The sequence below is a fragment of the Electrophorus electricus genome, chromosome 15 (genome assembly GCF_013358815.1).
Source record: "Electrophorus electricus isolate fEleEle1 chromosome 15, fEleEle1.pri, whole genome shotgun sequence".
NCBI classification, from domain to species: Eukaryota; Metazoa; Chordata; class Actinopteri; order Gymnotiformes; family Gymnotidae; genus Electrophorus; species Electrophorus electricus.
The window spans coordinates 14671899-14690672 of record NC_049549.1 but is presented as its reverse complement, the minus strand read 5'-3'; the positions used below and the strand labels follow the sequence as shown (position 1 = coordinate 14690672).

Sequence of the window (18774 nt, the reverse complement as noted above, 5' to 3'; positions counted from 1 at the left end):
TCTGTCCTGGTACAATGTTCCTTTTTTATGTTTATTTGCTTTATTCCTCAACATTTTATCAGTTGCTGGATATATTTTGAGTTTTTCTTAATGTAATTACAGAATTAACTTTTATTACTATTACTGATGTGTCTACTATTAGGCTATTAGTTGTTGCAGCTGTAATATTTCTGTGTTAGTGCAATTATCAAATGCAGTTAAAATGATTAAAATTCTGGAAAGGGCAAGTCAAAATAAAGTGCTCTTTTTGTTAATTTAGATTTTCAGTGTAAGTTTGCAAGTTTTTTGACATCCATATGGAGCAAAATGCTTAATATCACAAAGTAGGAGTTACGTAGTGATACTTAGCAGTGGTCCGGACTGTAATTTGTGCTAAAATACTGTATTACGCACATGATGGTGGTGGATGGATAGTTGCAGCTCTAAAAAAACAAAAAAACAACAACAAAAAAAACTGAACTCAAATGCAGGTCTCCAGTGGCTGTTTTGAAAAGAATAAAAAGCACTAATAAAGTTGATTTTAAGCCCACGTAAGTATATGAAATAGTCTATTTCGCTTCATCCCCCAAATTTATATAATGCCCGCAATTTCTTCTGTACTCTGTTCATATTTAACGTGAAGCTAATTTATACTACTGGAAATTTGACCGGAAACACAAACATAGAGTCTGTATTGTTCTTACAGAGAGACAGCATGGAATTAACATTGAAGTTCAAATAAAACTGCCTCAAATAAAACCTGGTCATTTTTGTGCAATAACTATTTTGTATGTTTTATGTAATGCTTTTTTGCCCATGCTGATGAAGTCTAAAATTAAGAGAAGGCATTTACTTCTTCAAATGAAAGAAGCTAGAATGTAAACACACACTGAAAGGTTCTCTACTGCTAATCCTTATCTGTTCTGGATGTTAAGTCATGGAAAAGGGTATTTGCAGTTTTGAGATTCAAAGAGGTTATTCCAAATAGAGGCTTCTGGGCATTAAAAAAGACACTTTTGTTAGTAATGTGCACATGTGTGTTAATGTTAAGTGTAGGCAAGTATAGGTTATTTTAAGTATAGGCATACTTAAAATATCTTTGATTTATTCTGTTAGAGATTAGTTATTGAGGTGGAATATTTTATTCTTTATAGAAGGTAGGTTTTTAAGTATTTTAGCTAACACCCACAGTTGGGTAACTTTTTTAAGTTCTTGATGTGTTGCTACAAGGAGTTATGGGGGAAAAGGCCGTTTTGACATGTAAAATAAATGCACCGCATAAATTAAAGTACACATTGAAAAGGCGGAGTTAAGACACGACCATTATTAACAATTTGCATTATGCAACTTCTGTAATGAAAGATAAAAACTAAAAAGACGAAAATGGGTTTACTGTTTTACATCCTTTTCCTGACCATTTGTAAACCCCCTAATTCTTAAATTTATATACTGCTTAATGTGTCTGTCTTATTTGGGGACGGTGGCAACAGATTTATTCTTTTTAAATGTGTTGCTGTAAACACTCCCCAAAGGACGTGTTACAGCAATCACAGAATGTTGTATTACAGTTCACTGTATTTTTGCAAGATGTGCTTTGTGATTTTATGTACTTTTATCTTCGAGAGGAGTTCCGGTTACTGAAGTAACAATTCTTTAAAAAAAACAAAAAAACAAAAAACATTAATGAAGCTTCTGTTTCTGTGGATCGCTGCCTTTGCCCTACGGTCAGAGGAAGAGGAGCCACGTGGGTCTGTCTGGGTGTGATGCTCTTGTCTCGAACGGGAACGGGTTTCTGGTCTGGGAACAAAAGAAAGCTGTTTTAGGTCATTTATGTGGCCAGGTAACGTTACGGATCACACACCCCAGTCGTTTACTTAGCTAGCATGTTACCTGGGAATCCAATACTTCTCTGACCCCGACCCGTGAAGAGACATGCATCTGATGCCACCACTTTTCTAGATGGCTCTGCAAAAAAACAAAACAAAGCCAAATTAACATTTTTTTGTTGTTTTCATCAAAGCTTTTGCCTGGGGAAATAATTTACGTGAACAGCGTAGCAACACACTTTGACGAACGGCAGTGTTTGATGGTAAACCTATTTTAAAACGTTGGTTCTTCAGTAGTGCGTAACTTGCTGGTTTATTGCACAACCGAGCGCAAGCCCGACTGGCGGCATGGTTGCTGCCTTCACATCCCTCGCAAACCCCTCCCTTATAAAGGTCTGCAGGAAGTGCCTGCTGTCGAAAACGTCTAGCTACACGTCAGGCTGGAGCGGTGGACAATACTGGAAGGGACGGTCATTTCTTTGCGATTGAATGAGCGCAGAAAGACGCATTTGGCGACATGTCGCGACAGACAGGTGCGAAGCCGTGTTCCGCGCAACTGCAGTTCCGTTCGCTTCTGTTCGTTTTTGTTGTTTTCATCGGCTCTACTAAATCGAGCCGTGTCGGGGAGGTGACGGATCCACCGGGTCCTGCCACAGAGGAAGTGGAGAGTTACAAGAGATACTACAATTTCGTGGAACTTACCCGGCGTTTGAAATCACTTGCCCGAAGCTACCCGCATATTGCGGACTTGAGCAGCGTCGGGCGGTCGGTCGAGGGAAGGGAGTTGTGGGTGATGCGGATCACCAAAGACCTTCGTGCCGAGGCGCCTGGGAAACCCAAATTTAAATATGTGGGCAACATGCACGGGGACGAGACGGTTTCACGCCAGGTGTTGGTGTACCTGATCGAGTACCTTCTGAGCAGGTACGGAGACGACCGGCGTGTGACGGACTTGGTCAACAACACGGATATTTACATCATGCCGAGTATGAACCCCGACGGATTCGAGAGGTCGGTCGAGGGTGACTGTAACGGTAACGCAGGGGGCAGGAATAATGCCAAGGACATCGATCTCAACCGAAGTTTTCCAGACCAGTTTGGTACCGAAGACGTGAACGAAGACGATGCACCCGAATTGACAGCTATGATGAAGTGGATTGTTGAAAACAAGTAAGCTGCCTCCGCTTGTGACCTTTTCATAAAATGCCGCCTTCAAAACAAATGAATTATTCTCTTTAGTGATGTAATTACAGGAACGTTTTTAACGTGGGCTTTCCCCCCCAGGTTTGTCCTCTCGGGAAATCTGCACGGTGGCACTGTAGTGGCCAGCTACCCCTTTGACGACTCTGCCTCCCATGTCCGTTACGGCTTCTACAGTCTGTCCCCTGATGATGCTCTCTTCAGGTATTTGGCACGGGTTTATGCAGAGAACAACCCCGTCATGTCAACAGGGGAGCCGAAATGTGAGGGAGACCCTGGGGAGACCTTCAAGGATGGCATCACAAATGGTGCAAGTTGGTATGATGTGCCAGGTAATTGCCGTAACCCGAACTGCACTTCACCTCATATCAAAATCCATGCAAAACCTGATATGTTAACTAGGCTGAGTAGTTCACACAGAGTTAGCATTTATTAATTTTGAGGCCAACTGTTTCCTTAATGACTAACGTCTAATGTCTGTTTAGCTCCTCCCCCCTCGTAACTTTTGTAATAAGTAGCCATTTATTTTTTACTTTTTTTGTTGTTTGATGGTGTAGTTTTAATCTTAAGGATTCATTGCTAGGAACTTACTTTTTCAAAAACAATATTCTTTTCCTGTTTGCTGATGTAAAAAGTTGTCTCTGGGTTAAATTCCCAGATATGAATTCAACCATTGTCTTGGGCTTAACTGCAGCGATGAATGATCATGTTCTGTGCCCTTTAGAATTTCCAATGAACACTGCCACACAATCCAAGGGAACCCTTGTGTTCCCTGACCTTGGGTTTTATGGTTGTTTATCTTGGCTGTTGAGAGAATATTTGTTTTTGAAGTTGTCATATATAACTTGCTGAACTGAAAGCATCACCTGTTAAACCAACAAAAGAGTGGTTGGTAATCCAAAACCAAATATTTGTACTTCCTGCTTTCTCGTGGAACCCTGCAGTTCTCCGATTTCTCTCTTTATGATCTATTGTTACATCACCCCACATCCATACCGCCCCCTCCCTACCCCCGCTGGCAGGCCAGCACTGCCGTTGTCGAATAACAGGAGCCCGATTTTCATTGTGCCCAGAAGTTTGCAGGTCTGATCCATTTGATTGCATTAGATGCTTCCGCCATCCGTACAGCGCAGCAGACAACGATCACTGTTTTTTGTCATTTTTGTTTGAATCGCGTCATTGTGATTGCGTGTGTGTGGTTTGTGGCTAACGAGAAGCAGAAAGGACTCCGAGTGTGCGGTTTCAACTCCGGCTGGTGTTGCGATTGCGATTAGTGCAGATGTAGAGAGGGTGATGCTGGGTGGTGGTTATGTGGTGGAAAACAGAAGCATTTCTACATTAGACTGGGCTCTGTTATAGGCTAATGGTGGGATCGCTCCTTTCTAAGCCTGTGCTGTTATTATTTTTGAAACCATTGTTTTTATTTACCTGGATTGGACTAATGTCTTGGTTTTTGACAGGGTTATGTATTTGTATGATTGTGAATTTTCTCATAACAGTATGAAAACAAAGTTGGTGCAATCCATGCAGATCTACTCATCAATACTAGTACTTACTAGGAAGACTACATTGGTCTCAAAATCAGCTTTGCTGGACAAGTTCTATTAATAACATTCCTTTTTGGATTATTATTAGCAATTAAACTGCCAGTGTCAGTGAACTGGTCTTCACTGAGAATTTAGTTTTCTAAATGTCCTGTCTGATCATGAGGAGACGAAGGCTTTTTTTTTTCTCCCTTCAGATCCATGGCCAATCCCCCAGCAAGTTAACTCACTTACCTGTGTCTATTAGATATGGGCGTCAGCTGTGAGGACCAAATACCAAGTGTGTGACTGTGTGTACTCAGTGAATGGGTTCGTCATGTCTTCCTATCGGAGTGGAGCTCTTGCTGGTGGTAATTATTTTAGTTGCTGTGAACCTTCACAAGCCTAAAGGCGTCACAGCATGAACGTGACGGCGACATCTGCAAATGGCACAGAAACTGAAGCTAAATTTAATCTTGTGAAAAATCCTTTGAATTAATGAGACGCCATGATCTGTTCATGAAAATTGGGTCTTTATAAGATGCAAAATAAAAAGTGCAATGGTAAATGCATTATACGGAGGTTCGTTGCCATAAATAAGCAAATATCAGGGAGACTTGAGGTGTTTGTTCTTTGTGTATTGACAAGGATGGTTTGCTGAAACAAACAGGACAGAGTGGAAAAAGTCAAAGTTTGCACACTAAAAAAAAAAAAAAAAAAGACGTTTTCCACATTTGTAGACTAATAAGACATCAAAATAATAAAATAATACAAATGAAATATGCACTGACCAAATTAAGTGTTAAACAAATCTTGTATTTTGGATTGTTCAAATTGGCCATCCCTTACTTTACTTGCGTCTCTCTTGACCGGCTTCGTTAGGTCACCACCTGGGATGCCTGTCCAACCATCCTGAAGAGGTTTTCACGTAAGCCGAGGGACTAAAGGGCTAAATGTTTGAATTAGATACAGAAATAAGCTTAAGCCTTTAAAAAAAAAAAAAAAGCAAAACATACATTTAGTGTAGCCAAAATTTTGGCTAAGACTCTTTATATCTAAATGTCGTTATTTTCATATGCACCCTGTGCAGTCAAGATCACTAATCTAGGCCTTTGTTGGGTTTTGAGCTGTTCAAGGGCATGTGGGATATTAGATGGAGTTTTTTTAAAATTATTATTTAATTTTATTTTATTTTGTTTCACGCAAAGACAAAAAAATTAATCATGAAATGTGGTACTTGTCTAATGATTCATTGAGCTTATATTTAACTGGTTTATGACCTACAGATACCACATACTGGAGTTAATATTAAAATATTCCAGGACTGCTAATGTAATTTATTTTAGTGGAATGTCAAATGGCACTGGCATTAAAAGTAGAATGCAAGGAAAATCGCAGAACAGAACCCCACGTTGGCAAGGAGTTAACTTTAGAGTCCTAGAAATATTCTAAATATGTTTATGCATATCAACCTTAAATAAAAGGTCGAGTTCAGCCTCTGCAGCCTGAAAACTATTAAACACCTCAAATTCAGAATACAGGCCGTATACATTACTAGGTAATCAAAGAAGCACAAGGGGTTAAACCAGCATACCAGGTTTTCGGGTTCTCTTAAAGTATGGAATGTAGGACATTACGGAGTCAGCAGCAGGATGGATCGGAGCCCTACGTGGGGCTCATTTGGCAAGCCGAGAGCTCACTGTTTGCTAGTTGTACTGGCATCACTGACAGTTTTAGAAAGTATTGCAGGTCTGATGCATTCACTACAGTGGAAGTGACTGTGATGGACCCGGCCCAAAAAGTGTCTCAGTTCTGGATATGCAAATGCAGAGAGATGAGCTTTCAGGAAGTGCAGGTATCAGACTGCTCTGTTTAGACTGACTGCTACTATGCTGAAATGCAGTTAACCCTTTAACCTCTCATTTCCTGTGTCACACCTAACTGAACTTTGTATTTCATGAGATGCTGTTATGCAGCTCTCTGAGGAAGTCCTATACTGACTGTAGCCATTTACATTATAGCTGGCTTCTGCTCATAATGTGCTTGTTGGGGTTTTTTGTTTTTGTGTGTGTTGTTTTTCTTTATTTAGTTCACTTGATTTTATATGATGAGCTGGTCATCTAAATAATTGTGATGCCTAAATTGTAGGTGATCCCCCTTTAAGTCCTAAATTGTGGTTTGGTTTTGGTTTTTTGCCAGTTCAGTAGAAGTAGAGACTCATTTTTGAACAGTACTGTTTTTTTTGTTTGTTTTTTTGGGTTTTTTTAGCGTCTCGTACGAGTGAGTCAGCAGGAGTGTGAGCTATCTTTGTTTGCACAGGGTTTGGTCTCCTGTTTGTACTTTTCATGCACTTGCAGCACCCTTTGCCATGGCAACCCTGCCGAGGCGCCGTGTGGGAAGGAGGGCAGGTCACTGAATGCCACCTGGCCCCAGAGCACGGCTCTCGTTGCCAGCTGTGATCGCCGCCTACCCTCACGGATCCGTGCCGGTGCTTTTGTACCACGCCACTTAACCCTTCCTAACAGGGCTGGTATTACTAGCATGAGAAAGGCGGTTCGGTGACGCCAGCGGTCACGTACCTGACGGCTGACCGGTGACACCAGCGGCTCCACTGCCCGGCGGTTTTAAAAATGCCGGCTTTCGTTCTGCGTTCGTCCTTTTTTTAACGGGTTTTACTCCTTGCGCAAGCGAATCGTGGTTTTTGCTCTCATCTCTGCAGGAGGGATGCAGGACTTCAATTATTTGCAGGGGAACTGCATGGAGATTACCATGGAGTTGAGTTGCTGCAAGTATCCTCCTGCTACCCAGCTGCATGTAGAGTGGAACAACAACCTCCAGTCTCTGCTGGCTTACATGGAGAAGGTGCGGCAGACTAGTGATTTAAAGCCCCTGTTTTACTGACTGCATGTGTGTAATTTCAACCTTACAACACTTTGATGTTGATGCTGCCATTACTAATCAGGTTGGCCTTGCTGTATCAGGTGCACATTGGTGTACGAGGTTTTGTCAAAGAAGCCCTGACTGGGACTCCTGTTTCTGGTGCCGACATCATGGTGGCAGGCATCAACCACAACGTGAGCACCGGGCGTTTTGGCGACTATTACCGACTGCTGCTGCCCGGTGTCTACAACGTCACAGCCACGGTCCCTGGGTGAGTAGCTCCGTTCTACCCACCCATCACAACCTTTTAAACAGCTACGGCGTCCTGAAGCGCTAAGATCAGGGTTCTCGCCAGATTAATCACACCACCACTCTTTTCTCTGTCGTGTAAAGGGAGCTTGGCTTAGTCACTTAAACATTAGCACAGGTCATTTAGTCTATGTATATATAATGAATAAGGCAATGTCATGAAGTCTGTAAGTGAAGCTTTTTTTTTTTAAAGCCGTGTCAGGATTCCTCGTCTGGTGTACACAGCCTGTGGAATGCGTTTCTATAATTGTGTGTGTTTAAGATGTGCTCCCATGACGGAGGTTGGCGTGCAGGTAATGGCAGGCAAAGCCACAGAGCTCAACTTCACGTTAACGCCCCTGAGAGATGTGGGCGTCGGCCCCTCGACTGCGCCCTACACAACGCTCTCCGCTACCACCGGCCCCACGAGCGCTGGCAGCGGCAGCAGTACGGATTCGGCGGTTCTCGGCCCAGGTCTGCCCGGCACCGGCACACTCGTGCCGGAGCCGCAGCCGCTGCAGCCTGAGGAGTTCCGACACCACCACTACAGCGACATGGAGCTGTTCCTGCAGAGGTTCAGCATGCTGTACCCCTCCATCACCCGCCTCTACTCCATCGGCAAGTCCGTGCAGGACCGCCAGCTTTGGGTCATGGAGATCTCGGACAACCCGGGCGAACACGAGGAAGGTCTGCTCGCAGCTTCAAATGGCTTTGATCTCCACAATGAACCAGATGTTTTTTGCTGTATTAACCTGTCCTTCTCCTCATCGTAACTCTTTCTCTCTCACACACACACACGCACACACACCTTGGGACAAGCATTACCTCGCATGTTGAGTCTCTCATTCCCTGTCAGGTGAACCGGAGTTCAAGTACATTGGGAATATGCACGGCAATGAGGTTGTGGGGCGGGAGCTGCTTCTCAACCTGATTGAGTACCTCTGCCGTAACTATGGCAGTGACCCTGAAGCCACCTACCTCATCAACACCACCCGTATCCACATCATGCCCTCCATGAACCCAGATGGCTACGAGGTGTCGCTAGAGGGTGAGGGCAAACTACAACTCGCATTCCCTTTAACACGCAAAAAAAAAACAAAACAAAGCATAGCCGATCATTTGGCTCCAAACCACCTCCTTGTGTTGGAAAGCTTTACTCCAGCTCTGTGCTTGCTGTGCCGTCTCAGTTTCTGGAAGATTATGCATGGCAGTTGTCACTGACTCAGCATAATGCAAATCCACTACAGGAGATGTCAGCGGCTACCAGGGCCGCAATAACAGCAACAACTTTGACCTGAACCGCAACTTTCCTGACCAGTTCAAAACCATCGGGGAACCCAGGCAGCCGGAAACCATAGCCGTGATGAACTGGGCCAGGAACTACCCGTTTGTGCTCTCTGCTAACCTGCACGGAGGTACGTCCCCCTGCACGGAGTTATGCTGAGCAATGGATGAACCCACAGCTATCGATGACTGACATATAAGTGTTGTGTGGGGTTTTTTTTTTTGTCTTCTTTCTAGGCTCCCTGGTGGTAAATTATCCTTTCGACGATGACCCAGATGGTGTCACAAGGTACAGCGCGTCTCCAGACGATGCCGTCTTCAAAATGGTCTCCTCCGCTTACGCCAAGGTGAGCGTGGCTGTTCCGACACCAGTTCTCCGTTTCCCAGCATGCCGACTTACCTGCCCATTACTCATTTGGGCTTGATGTCCAACCTTTCTTTTGTCTCAGGAAAACCCGCTGATGTCCAAAGGTCACCCTTGTGTGGACGTTAAAGAATACCCAGATGAGTACTTCCAGGATGGCGTTACCAACGGAGCAAACTGGTACAACGTTCCTGGTGAGTGGCAGACTACTGAAACCCAACCGCCAGGCAATGTTGACTTTTAATAATGGTGGCTGTGCTGCAGAAAGTATGAATGCAATCTCACCAGATTTCATGCCTACACCTATTTTGCTTTATGTAAATTTTTGCTTTATGCAAAAACACTCCCTGTGTTTATGCCGACTTAAACAAATGGCTGAACTTAAGCAGTATGGAATTAATCTTTAGGAACTTATAGTATTGTTCTAATAAACAGATTCTCGTCCTACATGAGAATACTTATGGAAAATCCCATCAATATAGAGTTGCATATTTGTCAGTTTTGCTCACGAAGCCAAATTTTGTGAAAGTTCTGTAGGCTCAACGTATCCAAACACGTAGTGTAGCGAAAATGGGCATTTCTGCTCAGCACTAAAAAATGAGCCCATACTTCTCTCCTACTGTGTGCACGCGGGGGTGTGGACGTCTTGTGCGTGTCTTCTAGGTGGTATGCAGGACTGGAACTACATGAACACAAACTGCTTTGAGGTGACCATTGAGCTGGGCTGTGTCAAGTACCCCCATGCAGAGGAGCTGCCACAGTACTGGGAGCAGAACCGCAGGTCTTTGCTACAGTTCATTCATCAGGTTGGTCTCATTATGATTTACATATTTTTCTCTCTCTCTTTTCTCCACATCACTTACACAGTAAACATGCGCACACACACAGACAAATGCACCTTTTTCATTCTTTCCACTCGTTCTCGCGTTCTTCCCTCCTCCTTGCGTGTACATTCCCGACGTGTAGGTCCACAGAGGTGCGAAGGGGATGGTGACCGACAGCAAGGATGGGACTGGCATTCCCAACGCCACCATCACTGTAGATAAGATCCATCACTCCATCACCACCAACAAGGCTGGGGACTACTGGCGTCTACTGGTCCCTGGACCTTATCACTTGACCGCTTCTGCTGAAGGGTTAGGAGCCCTTAATGAACTTTGTAGTAGTGTTTTAAAGGGTCCAAGTTGAAGCGTTTTCTATGTCACACACATTATAATCTTGGCTGCGTGCTGTATCTCCTTCATAATTCAACATTTAAATATTTGTCTTTCTCTGATTTTCATCATCCCCAGGTACACTTCTGTTGACACATACGTCACTGTGCCCCAGGAGGGCGTAGAGCAGGTACACTTCAAACTGACCCGGATCCATCTGAACCCCAACGAGGAGGACCTCCAGAGCTTCATCAAGCAGCTGTCCACCAGCCCTGACCTGGACCGGCTGATCCCGGACACGACCACCAGCAGCAGCTTCCGTTACCACGGCTACAAAGAGATGTCCGAGTTCCTGCGTGGCCTCAAACTCAACTTCCCCAAGATCACTGCGCTCCGCCGGTACGCGGCCCTCGTGCCCACTCTGCTCGAGCTTGCTCTTTTGGTCTGTGCCTCGGAGCCAAGAAGGCCTAGCTGCTTTTCTGAGCTGGAGGATCGTACAGGGTTCCTTCGCTCCTCTTAACTGGCCTTCGCAGGCCGTCTCTGCTCACGCGCTAACAGGAATGCGGCCTGGCCCATCGCGAGCTACCTTTTTGAGAGCTCAGTTAAACAAATCGCTGGAGGCAGCCAAGCCGGAGCTGCATCCTGTTTTGTCTCGGAAGAACCTGTGCTGTGCAAACTCGCCCCTCTCAGGCGAGCGTCTGCATGTCCGTGGTCTATGAAGGAAGATCGTTATTTCTGTGAGCATTACGTCATGGCGCTAGTGAGTGAGGTTTGAGCTTTGCTTCTACAGTTAAGGGGTTTTTGTACTTACAGATAAGGTCACCATTTGAAGAAGGATAATGAGAGTATTGGACCCGGGCAAGTTTGAATGTGCATTTGTACCTATGCAAACCGCATTTAAACCATGCAAGCCTGCTGCTTTAAATTAAATTTGGTGGGGCTGTTTTGCAACTTGGTGAACTAAAAAGTAGTAGTTGAGTAAATACTTGGGTGCGGTAAACACATGTGTACATCGTTTGCACTCGACGGGTTGTGCTGGTTCCGGATTAACTCAGTAAGTGCAGTAATTGTTGGTGAGTCTAAAGTTGCAGTGTTACTAAACGGAGTGTAGTAGAACATGTACATTACATAGAACATTTTTCCGCCTACAATTATAGAGACAGAATGATGAATGACTCCAAAGACAGCAGAAGAAACTGCGTGTGTTGGTTAGACTAGGCACATACGGGGGCAGTAGGAGGGGGATAGCGGTCTCTAGCAGGGCACACTCCAAAGACCATTATTGGTTTAATTAGTACCAGCCATGGTGCTGATTTTGATTTGTTCTGTTCAGCCTTGGTCAGAGTGTGGAATTCCGAGCTATATGGGCTCTGGAGATCTCTAACAAGCCCGAGGAGCCAGAGCCAAACGAGCCCAAGATCCGCTTTGTGGCAGGCATCCACGGGAACGCCCCCGTGGGCACGGAGCTGCTCCTGGAGTTCGCCACCTACCTGTGCATCAACTATGGAAAGAATGCAGCTATTACCAGGGTACAGTTCCGTTATCCTGCCTCTTCCCTTGCTCAGGAATGACTCAGCGTTTCCCATTTTTAGTATTAAGATAGTAGGGCAGATGACTAGCCACGTTCCAAACATAAATTTAAAAAAATGTTTTATGGTATGACTGGTTTGTTTTATTTGTTTTTCTTATGCCACTGTGTTTTTCTTTTACCAAATCAGTTAATCAATGAGACCAGAATCGTCATCCTTCCCTCCATTAACCCAGATGGCCGTGAACGGGCCAGAGAAAGAGACTGCACCTCCACTGAAGGCATGGCCAACGCAGCAGGCAAAGACCTCGACACCGATTTCTTTGGTAAGCATCTAAGTTAAAAAGAATTCAGATTAGAGTTGTTTTTAAATATATGGAAGACTGCCAGCGTAACATGTACCTTGGCTGTTCATCTGTGACGCACACTTATTCTATCACTAAAAACAATACACACGCACAGTGGTGGGGGGGTTGCGCAGAGCTTAGGCCTTTGTGTTAAATGTGATCAGAATTTCTCCGGTTTAGTAAATCTCTTCACCACTGGGCCGGTGATCTGGCGAACTGTGTGGCGAGGGCTTTGTAGTTTGGAAAAAGCAGAGTGGTTGACAACACTCAAAACAAGATGGTTAACATGGATAGGATCAACTGGTACACCTAAAATAGAAGAGTTTTAAAAACATTAGATCATTAAACTATGAAGAGTGAGGCAAGATGGGCTTTGATGTTGTTTTGAAATACAATCCAAACCCAGGAATGAAATCCAAGTAGCTATTACATTTCAGCTGCTCTGCTCAGTAAAGTTGGCACTCTATGATGTGCCCTGTGTTCACGTCCGTCACCTTTCCAATACACGTGGACTGAAGTACAGTGGCATCTTGGAGCTCATTCCTAGGAGCGAGCAGCATTTTAAAGTGGCACTGCAAACACTTGGGTGACATTTATGAAAAGCATTGTTGCCACGTGCAAAGCACAACTATCACGTCGAGCACATTGTTTTTAGCTCTGGCACGATACATGTGCTTATCCGATTACTTGATGAATGTGTCCTGTGCTAGACTTTCAGTTCTCGTCTGCTTTTAATACAATTCAACCCCATATTCCAACCAGAAGGCACCATTTGATATACATCCAGCCTGGAATCATTGCTCAGATCAACTTGTTCCTGAAGCCTTCTGGTTAGAATATGGGGTTGAATTGTATTAAAATATATAAAATAAAAAGTTCTCATCTTTGGATCCTTGCTGGATGTCCATATAGTTATGATGTGCATCTACTGTCTGTATAGTTTTTTAAGAGCCTCTGGAGAAGTAGCTGCTAAATCCATGGTTGTATTTGCCGTGCAAGTTATGATGTCGCTTTGGTGATCTGTAGGTAATGTGTCCCAGCGTGCTACAGAGCCTCAGTTAGAAACCCGCGCTGTAATGGATTTGATACAGGAGAAGGGCTTCACACTCTCGGTGGCACTGGACGGAGGCTCTGTGCTGGTTACGTACCCCTATGACAAACCAGTTCAGCCAGGTATTCCTTCATCTCTTACCATATGGAAATGGGATTAACTTCGCTTGCAATAGCGTTTGGACATGCGCCCTGTCATTTTTGCTCCTCCTTTGCAGTCGAAAATGAAAGCACCTTGCGGTATCTGGCTACTGTGTATGCCAACAACCATCCCACAATGTACTTGGGAGATGCTGGATGTCGGAACAACAGCCAGAGTATGTTAACTGCTTCATACTGCTCTAACTTTTGTAGTCTAAAAATATTTAATTGTGTGTGTGTGTGTGCTTTCATGTTTCTAGTGCGTGCCAAATGGGGGGAAAAAATCCTTAGTTTAGTTTTCTTGCATGCTATTGTATCGCTCGGGTTGAGTTTTTAATTAGCGATACACTTCAAAATCCTGAATGTAATGAACTGTAATCAAACAGTACAGCATGTACACAGATATATTTGCCTTTACCAGTGGGGAACATCCCTGAGGGAGTGCTGCGTGCTGCTGAGATGCACAGTCACATGGGGAGTATGAAGGTAAACCTTCCTGCAGAGATATGCAAGCGTCCTCCTGAGTAGCTCACCTGCCACAGCACAATTGTTTTTGTTTTGTTTTTTGTTTTTTTAATGAATTAATTTTTTTTTATTAGGGTTGGAACTATATATAGGAGGACAGGTGCTGTTCACAAGCGGCGTTCTTGCTTCAGCATTCTAACCATCCACTTTGGTGGCCTAGTTTAAAGTGTTTACTCAAAACCATTCTTGAAACCTGTATGTCCGCTCTGATATATTATTTATTAGTTTATTTTTGTTTTAACCTCCACATGCTGTCTGAATGCTAGCTGGTTATGTTCCAGGACTTCAGTGTGGACTTTGGCCACTGTCCCGAAATCACTGTGTACACCAGCTGTTGCCTGTTCCCTTCGTCTGATCAGCTGCCCAGCCTCTGGGCTCAGAACAGGAAGTCTCTGCTCAGCATGCTGGTGGAGGTCAGTTGGCCCTTCCTTCTCTCCATCTACTGTCCCCCTGTCTGCTGTCCACCTGCTCCTGTCGCATTCGCTCAGACTGATGGGTCGTAAAGCGTGTAAAAGCTCCAGGTTTCATATCTAACCCATTTCTGTTGCTTGTTGGTGTTGAGTATCTTTTGGCTCAACTCTCCCTGCTAAAACGGCTCATGTTTTGTAGGCGCACAAAGGCGTGCGTGGAGTAGTGAGGGACAAGACTGGCAAACCCATCGCCGGGGCGATGATTGTGCTGAACGGCGGGGTGCGGGTGTTCACCGTCGAGGGAGGCTACTTCCACGTCCTGCTGGCTCCGGGCGTGCACAAAATCGAAGCAATAGCCGAAGGGTACCAGCAGCAGCGCCAGGAGGTACAGAAACGCACTTGAAAACACTCTCCAAAGCTCATGCTAGATTTATGTTGCCATTCAGTGTGCTGTCTCTCTTCTGTTCTTTCTTTGGCTACTGTCCTCTTCAGGTTGTTGTCTTGTCCAATGAGGCTGCGAGGTTCGTCACGATCGAGTTTGATATGGACAACAGCATCTTTGGTTTACCGAGGGAGTTGGTGGTGGCAGCTGCAGGTGAGATCCCTACATGATGCTTTAATTTGGCCCATGAATATATAGATTTTATTTTTTGTTTTTTGTTTTTTTTTGTTTCCCCGCAGTGTGACTCCTTTCATAAAGAAAGGTACTGTGGCTCTTGTAGCGATAGAGGTTTTGTTGGTTCCTTTAGAACAGCTCCATCTACTGGTTTTGGTACTGGCATATCAGTTAAGGAAACAAGACCTAATGTTGAACTTCTATCAGTCCGTGGGAGACAACTAAGAAGCCAATTCATGGTGATGGGATTTTCTTTATATACTGAGCCTTGGAGATAGTTTGCCCCGGAGCAATATGATTTTGATGCCATTTTATTTTCATCCAAATCTGGATTTGTATTTCTATGCTGGTATTGGAGTTTTGTATATTAGCAATTTGACATGATTTTTTTTTTTGGCTGTAGCTAGTTATTTAGCTAGCTAGGTAAACAGTGATAAGAGTCTTGGTTGTTGTAATAGCACTTGTTTGTTTCCAGCTTTACATCAGTCATTGCTTCAGTAAGGATATCAAGAAATGTCAGACCTTCACTTTTAAAAAGGAAGGCTTAGTTCTAGCTTCCGCAACATAAAGCCAGCAAACATTGATTGTACATCACGTGCATCGAGGTCACGTTTATACCAGAACTGTAGTCACGTTGAAGTTTAGCTCCTGAACAGGCCATTGGCTAGTGATATTGCATCTTACGCTCTTGGCTTCTGTACAATTTCCCCTTTAGCTGCTGCCATGACTGCACTAGCCATCACGGCTTGCATCATCTGGTGCGTGTGCTCCGCAAAGTCCAACAGAGAGAAGGATGGCTTCCACCGCTTGCGGCAACACGGGGACGACTACGACGATGAGATCCACCTAACCTCCGTGGGCTCCAAGAAGTCCCTGCTGAGCCATGAATTTCAGGATGAGAGCGAAAGCGACGAGGATACACTGTACGCAAACAAACTCTGAGTCCCCGACACTAGCCGCTCGCCTAGTCTGTTCATGTACTACAGCGCCGCCCTAAAGGAGACTATGAGGGAGATTGGGGGGGGGGGGGGTCCTCGCACACCATGGCGCATTCCAATTCACAGGCCTGTCCAAAAAGACTGGTATCCAACACAGGATGCACTTTACTGGCCTGCGAAATTGGTTGGCTGTACAGACTGCTATCAACTTTCCTGCTGTTTGTTTGGATTGAGTTAGTCCTCTTCTGTTAAGTAGTATGAGTCATTCTCAGTTCTCTTCCAATAGATGACCTGTCAATACAGTACCAACTTAATTTCCCATTTAAAAAGAAACTCAACAGGATTAATGAACACGGTGCCTTGCTTGATTTGACTGAGCCATTGTTGCCTCTTGGTAGAGTGTAAAGACTGGTGTAAGTAGAATGGGTCAAATTCCCCTCTTTGCCACACTGTGGGTCTAAATCAAGTCATGAAGTTTTTTTGTTTTTGTTTTGTGGTTTGGTTTGGTTTCACACTATCTACATCTGCTGGTTTGTTCCACACAGATGCTGATAGATACTGGGAACAAAGTGTCTGAGAACAGCAGTTCATCTGTCATTCATCTGTAATTATCTCTCAAAGACTGAGATCAGTCAGATTTAAAAGAAAAAAAAGAAAGTGGACCTAGGGCAGAACCCAGATATGGAACACCCTTTTGTGGCCAATGATTTTAACTTTCAGCTGCCCAATTTGTTGCCTAGATTTCAGAATTTCAGTTGGCCAATTTATTGTGCATACATGCGTTTTGTATTGTAACCTTGCATTGAAGCTCTTCAGTGAATGAGACTGGGCTTGCCAAGAATGTGTGTGTCATTTTGTCTTTTCAAGTAGTTATTTTATTTGTACTTGCACTCGATGAGCAATTTTGTGCATATCTACCATACTAAATTTGTTAAATGAAGTGTTGACTATATGTACAAAGATACAATTTCTATTGGCCATGCACTGTTTTGAAATGTATTATCATCTATATCTTCTGATTCTTCAAGACATTACTACTGAACGTAGTACATTAATAATCTACTTAAACACAGAATCAGTATGATGTGTAATTGCTCATAGTGAAATTGTTTTAATGGGTTTTAGAAGCTCTGGTAAAAATAATAACATTTATTGGTTTATTCAGAACAGATTTCAGAATAGTCCTTACACATTGACACATCCTCCCAGTTTTTTACAATTTGCTTTTTTGATTCTATGTACATTTTACATATTTGCAGTCAATCAATTTACATTATTTAAATATCTAAAAACCCTGATTTGGGTGTTGAATACTTATTTAAAATTTTGCTTGTTTGTTTTTCTTTACGTCTAACATAGGCTTTGCTACATTGTCTAGTACCTGACTTGTCTCCAGTGATGAAACTATGCCTTACAATCCACCTGATTTTGTAGAGTATATAGATTAGATGCATTTAAACCATGCATATAATACTAGATACACTAATGATGCATGTATGTTATATAATCAGGGTAACATTTGGCTTCAAACATTTAACTTCTTCATATACACACATTAAACCATTTTCTGGAATCTCTTTTGTAACAAAAACACAACTGTAACTAGTAACATTAATCAGCATGCCGATTACTTATTAATTGACCCTCATATTTTGAAGGACACTTTTTCATTTTGTCATTTGGTGTGTAATAGTGGTCCCTTCCCTGTGCTGTGGGAGATGTGGTGGGATGTACACTTAGTGAACTGATGATATGCTTTCTGAAACCAACGGAGCTGCTTCTGTTGTGTCCTGGGGAACAAGATACAACATGGAGACAAATTCTCGGTCTGGCAGTCGATCATATTCTACACCTCACACCATTGTCTTGATCACATTTATTCTATGTAAGCATGCGAGTCAAAACAGGGCTGTATTTGGAGGTAGAAATGTATACATTAATATTACAAGAAAGAGTTTCAAAGGTTTATCTACTGTTAATTCCGTTGCCTTTTTAAACCTCTGTTTGATTTGTTTAATGTGAGATTTTTCATAAGACATACTGATAAATGTTTTGATAACCATTGTTTGTCACTAACAGATGGCCAATTTTCTAAAGTATCAGGTGTTTTTTTATATATACTATTGTGCACCAAAAATACATTTTGCAACACTGAGGTGATTAAGGTATGATGGAAAGAGTTGGGAATATATTTTTTTTCTCCATTTACTGTTGTTGCTACTCATGTCCAATATTATGGCTTCATTTTGATTATGCTTGAATGTAAATGAGTGGGTGTGTCTGAACAAATGTGTATAGCTTTTGTATGTATGTACTGGTTGTCCTGATGTATATTAGATTTTTTTTCTTTTTACATTAAAGTGGTTGTAGATAATTGAGTGATGCCAATTATACGCAAGGCAGATAAGTGCAATTTTAGTTAACAGTGAAAAGCAACAGTGCGAAAAACGTCCTCTGGTCTTGATTACTTGATTATCTGACACGCTGATTGAACTAAAACTAAGTTAAATTGAAATAAAATTCCTAATGAGAAGAGACTTGAATGTGTGAGATGTCTGAGTTACTATTTGTTACGTGCTGGTCTTTTTTTCTTCAAGTTCGAGGAGGTTTAGAAGTGGGAGCTCCTGTAGAACTTAATTAGAATTCATCTAAATCCTAGAGTTAAAAAAAGGTCAAATTTATCCAGTGCAGACGTGAGCTAGTAACTCCAGACGGCCAGAG

The 18774-nt window shown here is 43.2% G+C and overlaps 1 protein-coding gene and 1 long non-coding RNA gene across 3 annotated transcripts; one reads left to right on the top strand and one right to left on the bottom strand.

Annotated features, from left to right (window-relative positions):
• Positions 1 to 39: 39 nt before the first annotated feature.
• Positions 40 to 2589, bottom strand: LOC113569724. Of its 2 annotated transcripts, none has more exons than XR_003409825.2 (3): positions 2508 to 2589; positions 1870 to 1944; positions 40 to 1776 (listed from the first exon to the last, which is right to left on the bottom strand). It is a non-coding gene; the product is annotated as an uncharacterized LOC113569724 (long non-coding RNA). The 2 variants fall into 2 exon arrangements; XR_003409826.2 differs by lacking the exon at positions 2508 to 2589 and adding an exon at positions 2045 to 2135.
• cpda (carboxypeptidase D, a) lies at positions 2225 to 18590 on the top strand. Its single transcript, XM_026997720.2, has 21 exons — positions 2225 to 2975; positions 3090 to 3337; positions 7248 to 7390; positions 7510 to 7679; positions 7980 to 8383; positions 8553 to 8744; positions 8944 to 9111; positions 9218 to 9327; positions 9430 to 9538; positions 10008 to 10150; positions 10311 to 10480; positions 10637 to 10897; positions 11832 to 12027; positions 12217 to 12352; positions 13400 to 13546; positions 13642 to 13740; positions 13986 to 14050; positions 14371 to 14502; positions 14699 to 14884; positions 14992 to 15094; positions 15831 to 18590. Exons 1-21 carry the CDS (start codon positions 2323 to 2325, stop codon positions 16055 to 16057), a joined length of 4062 nt encoding a protein of 1353 aa, XP_026853521.2. The 5' UTR covers positions 2225 to 2322; the 3' UTR covers positions 16058 to 18590.
• Positions 18591 to 18774: the final 184 nt, after the last annotated feature.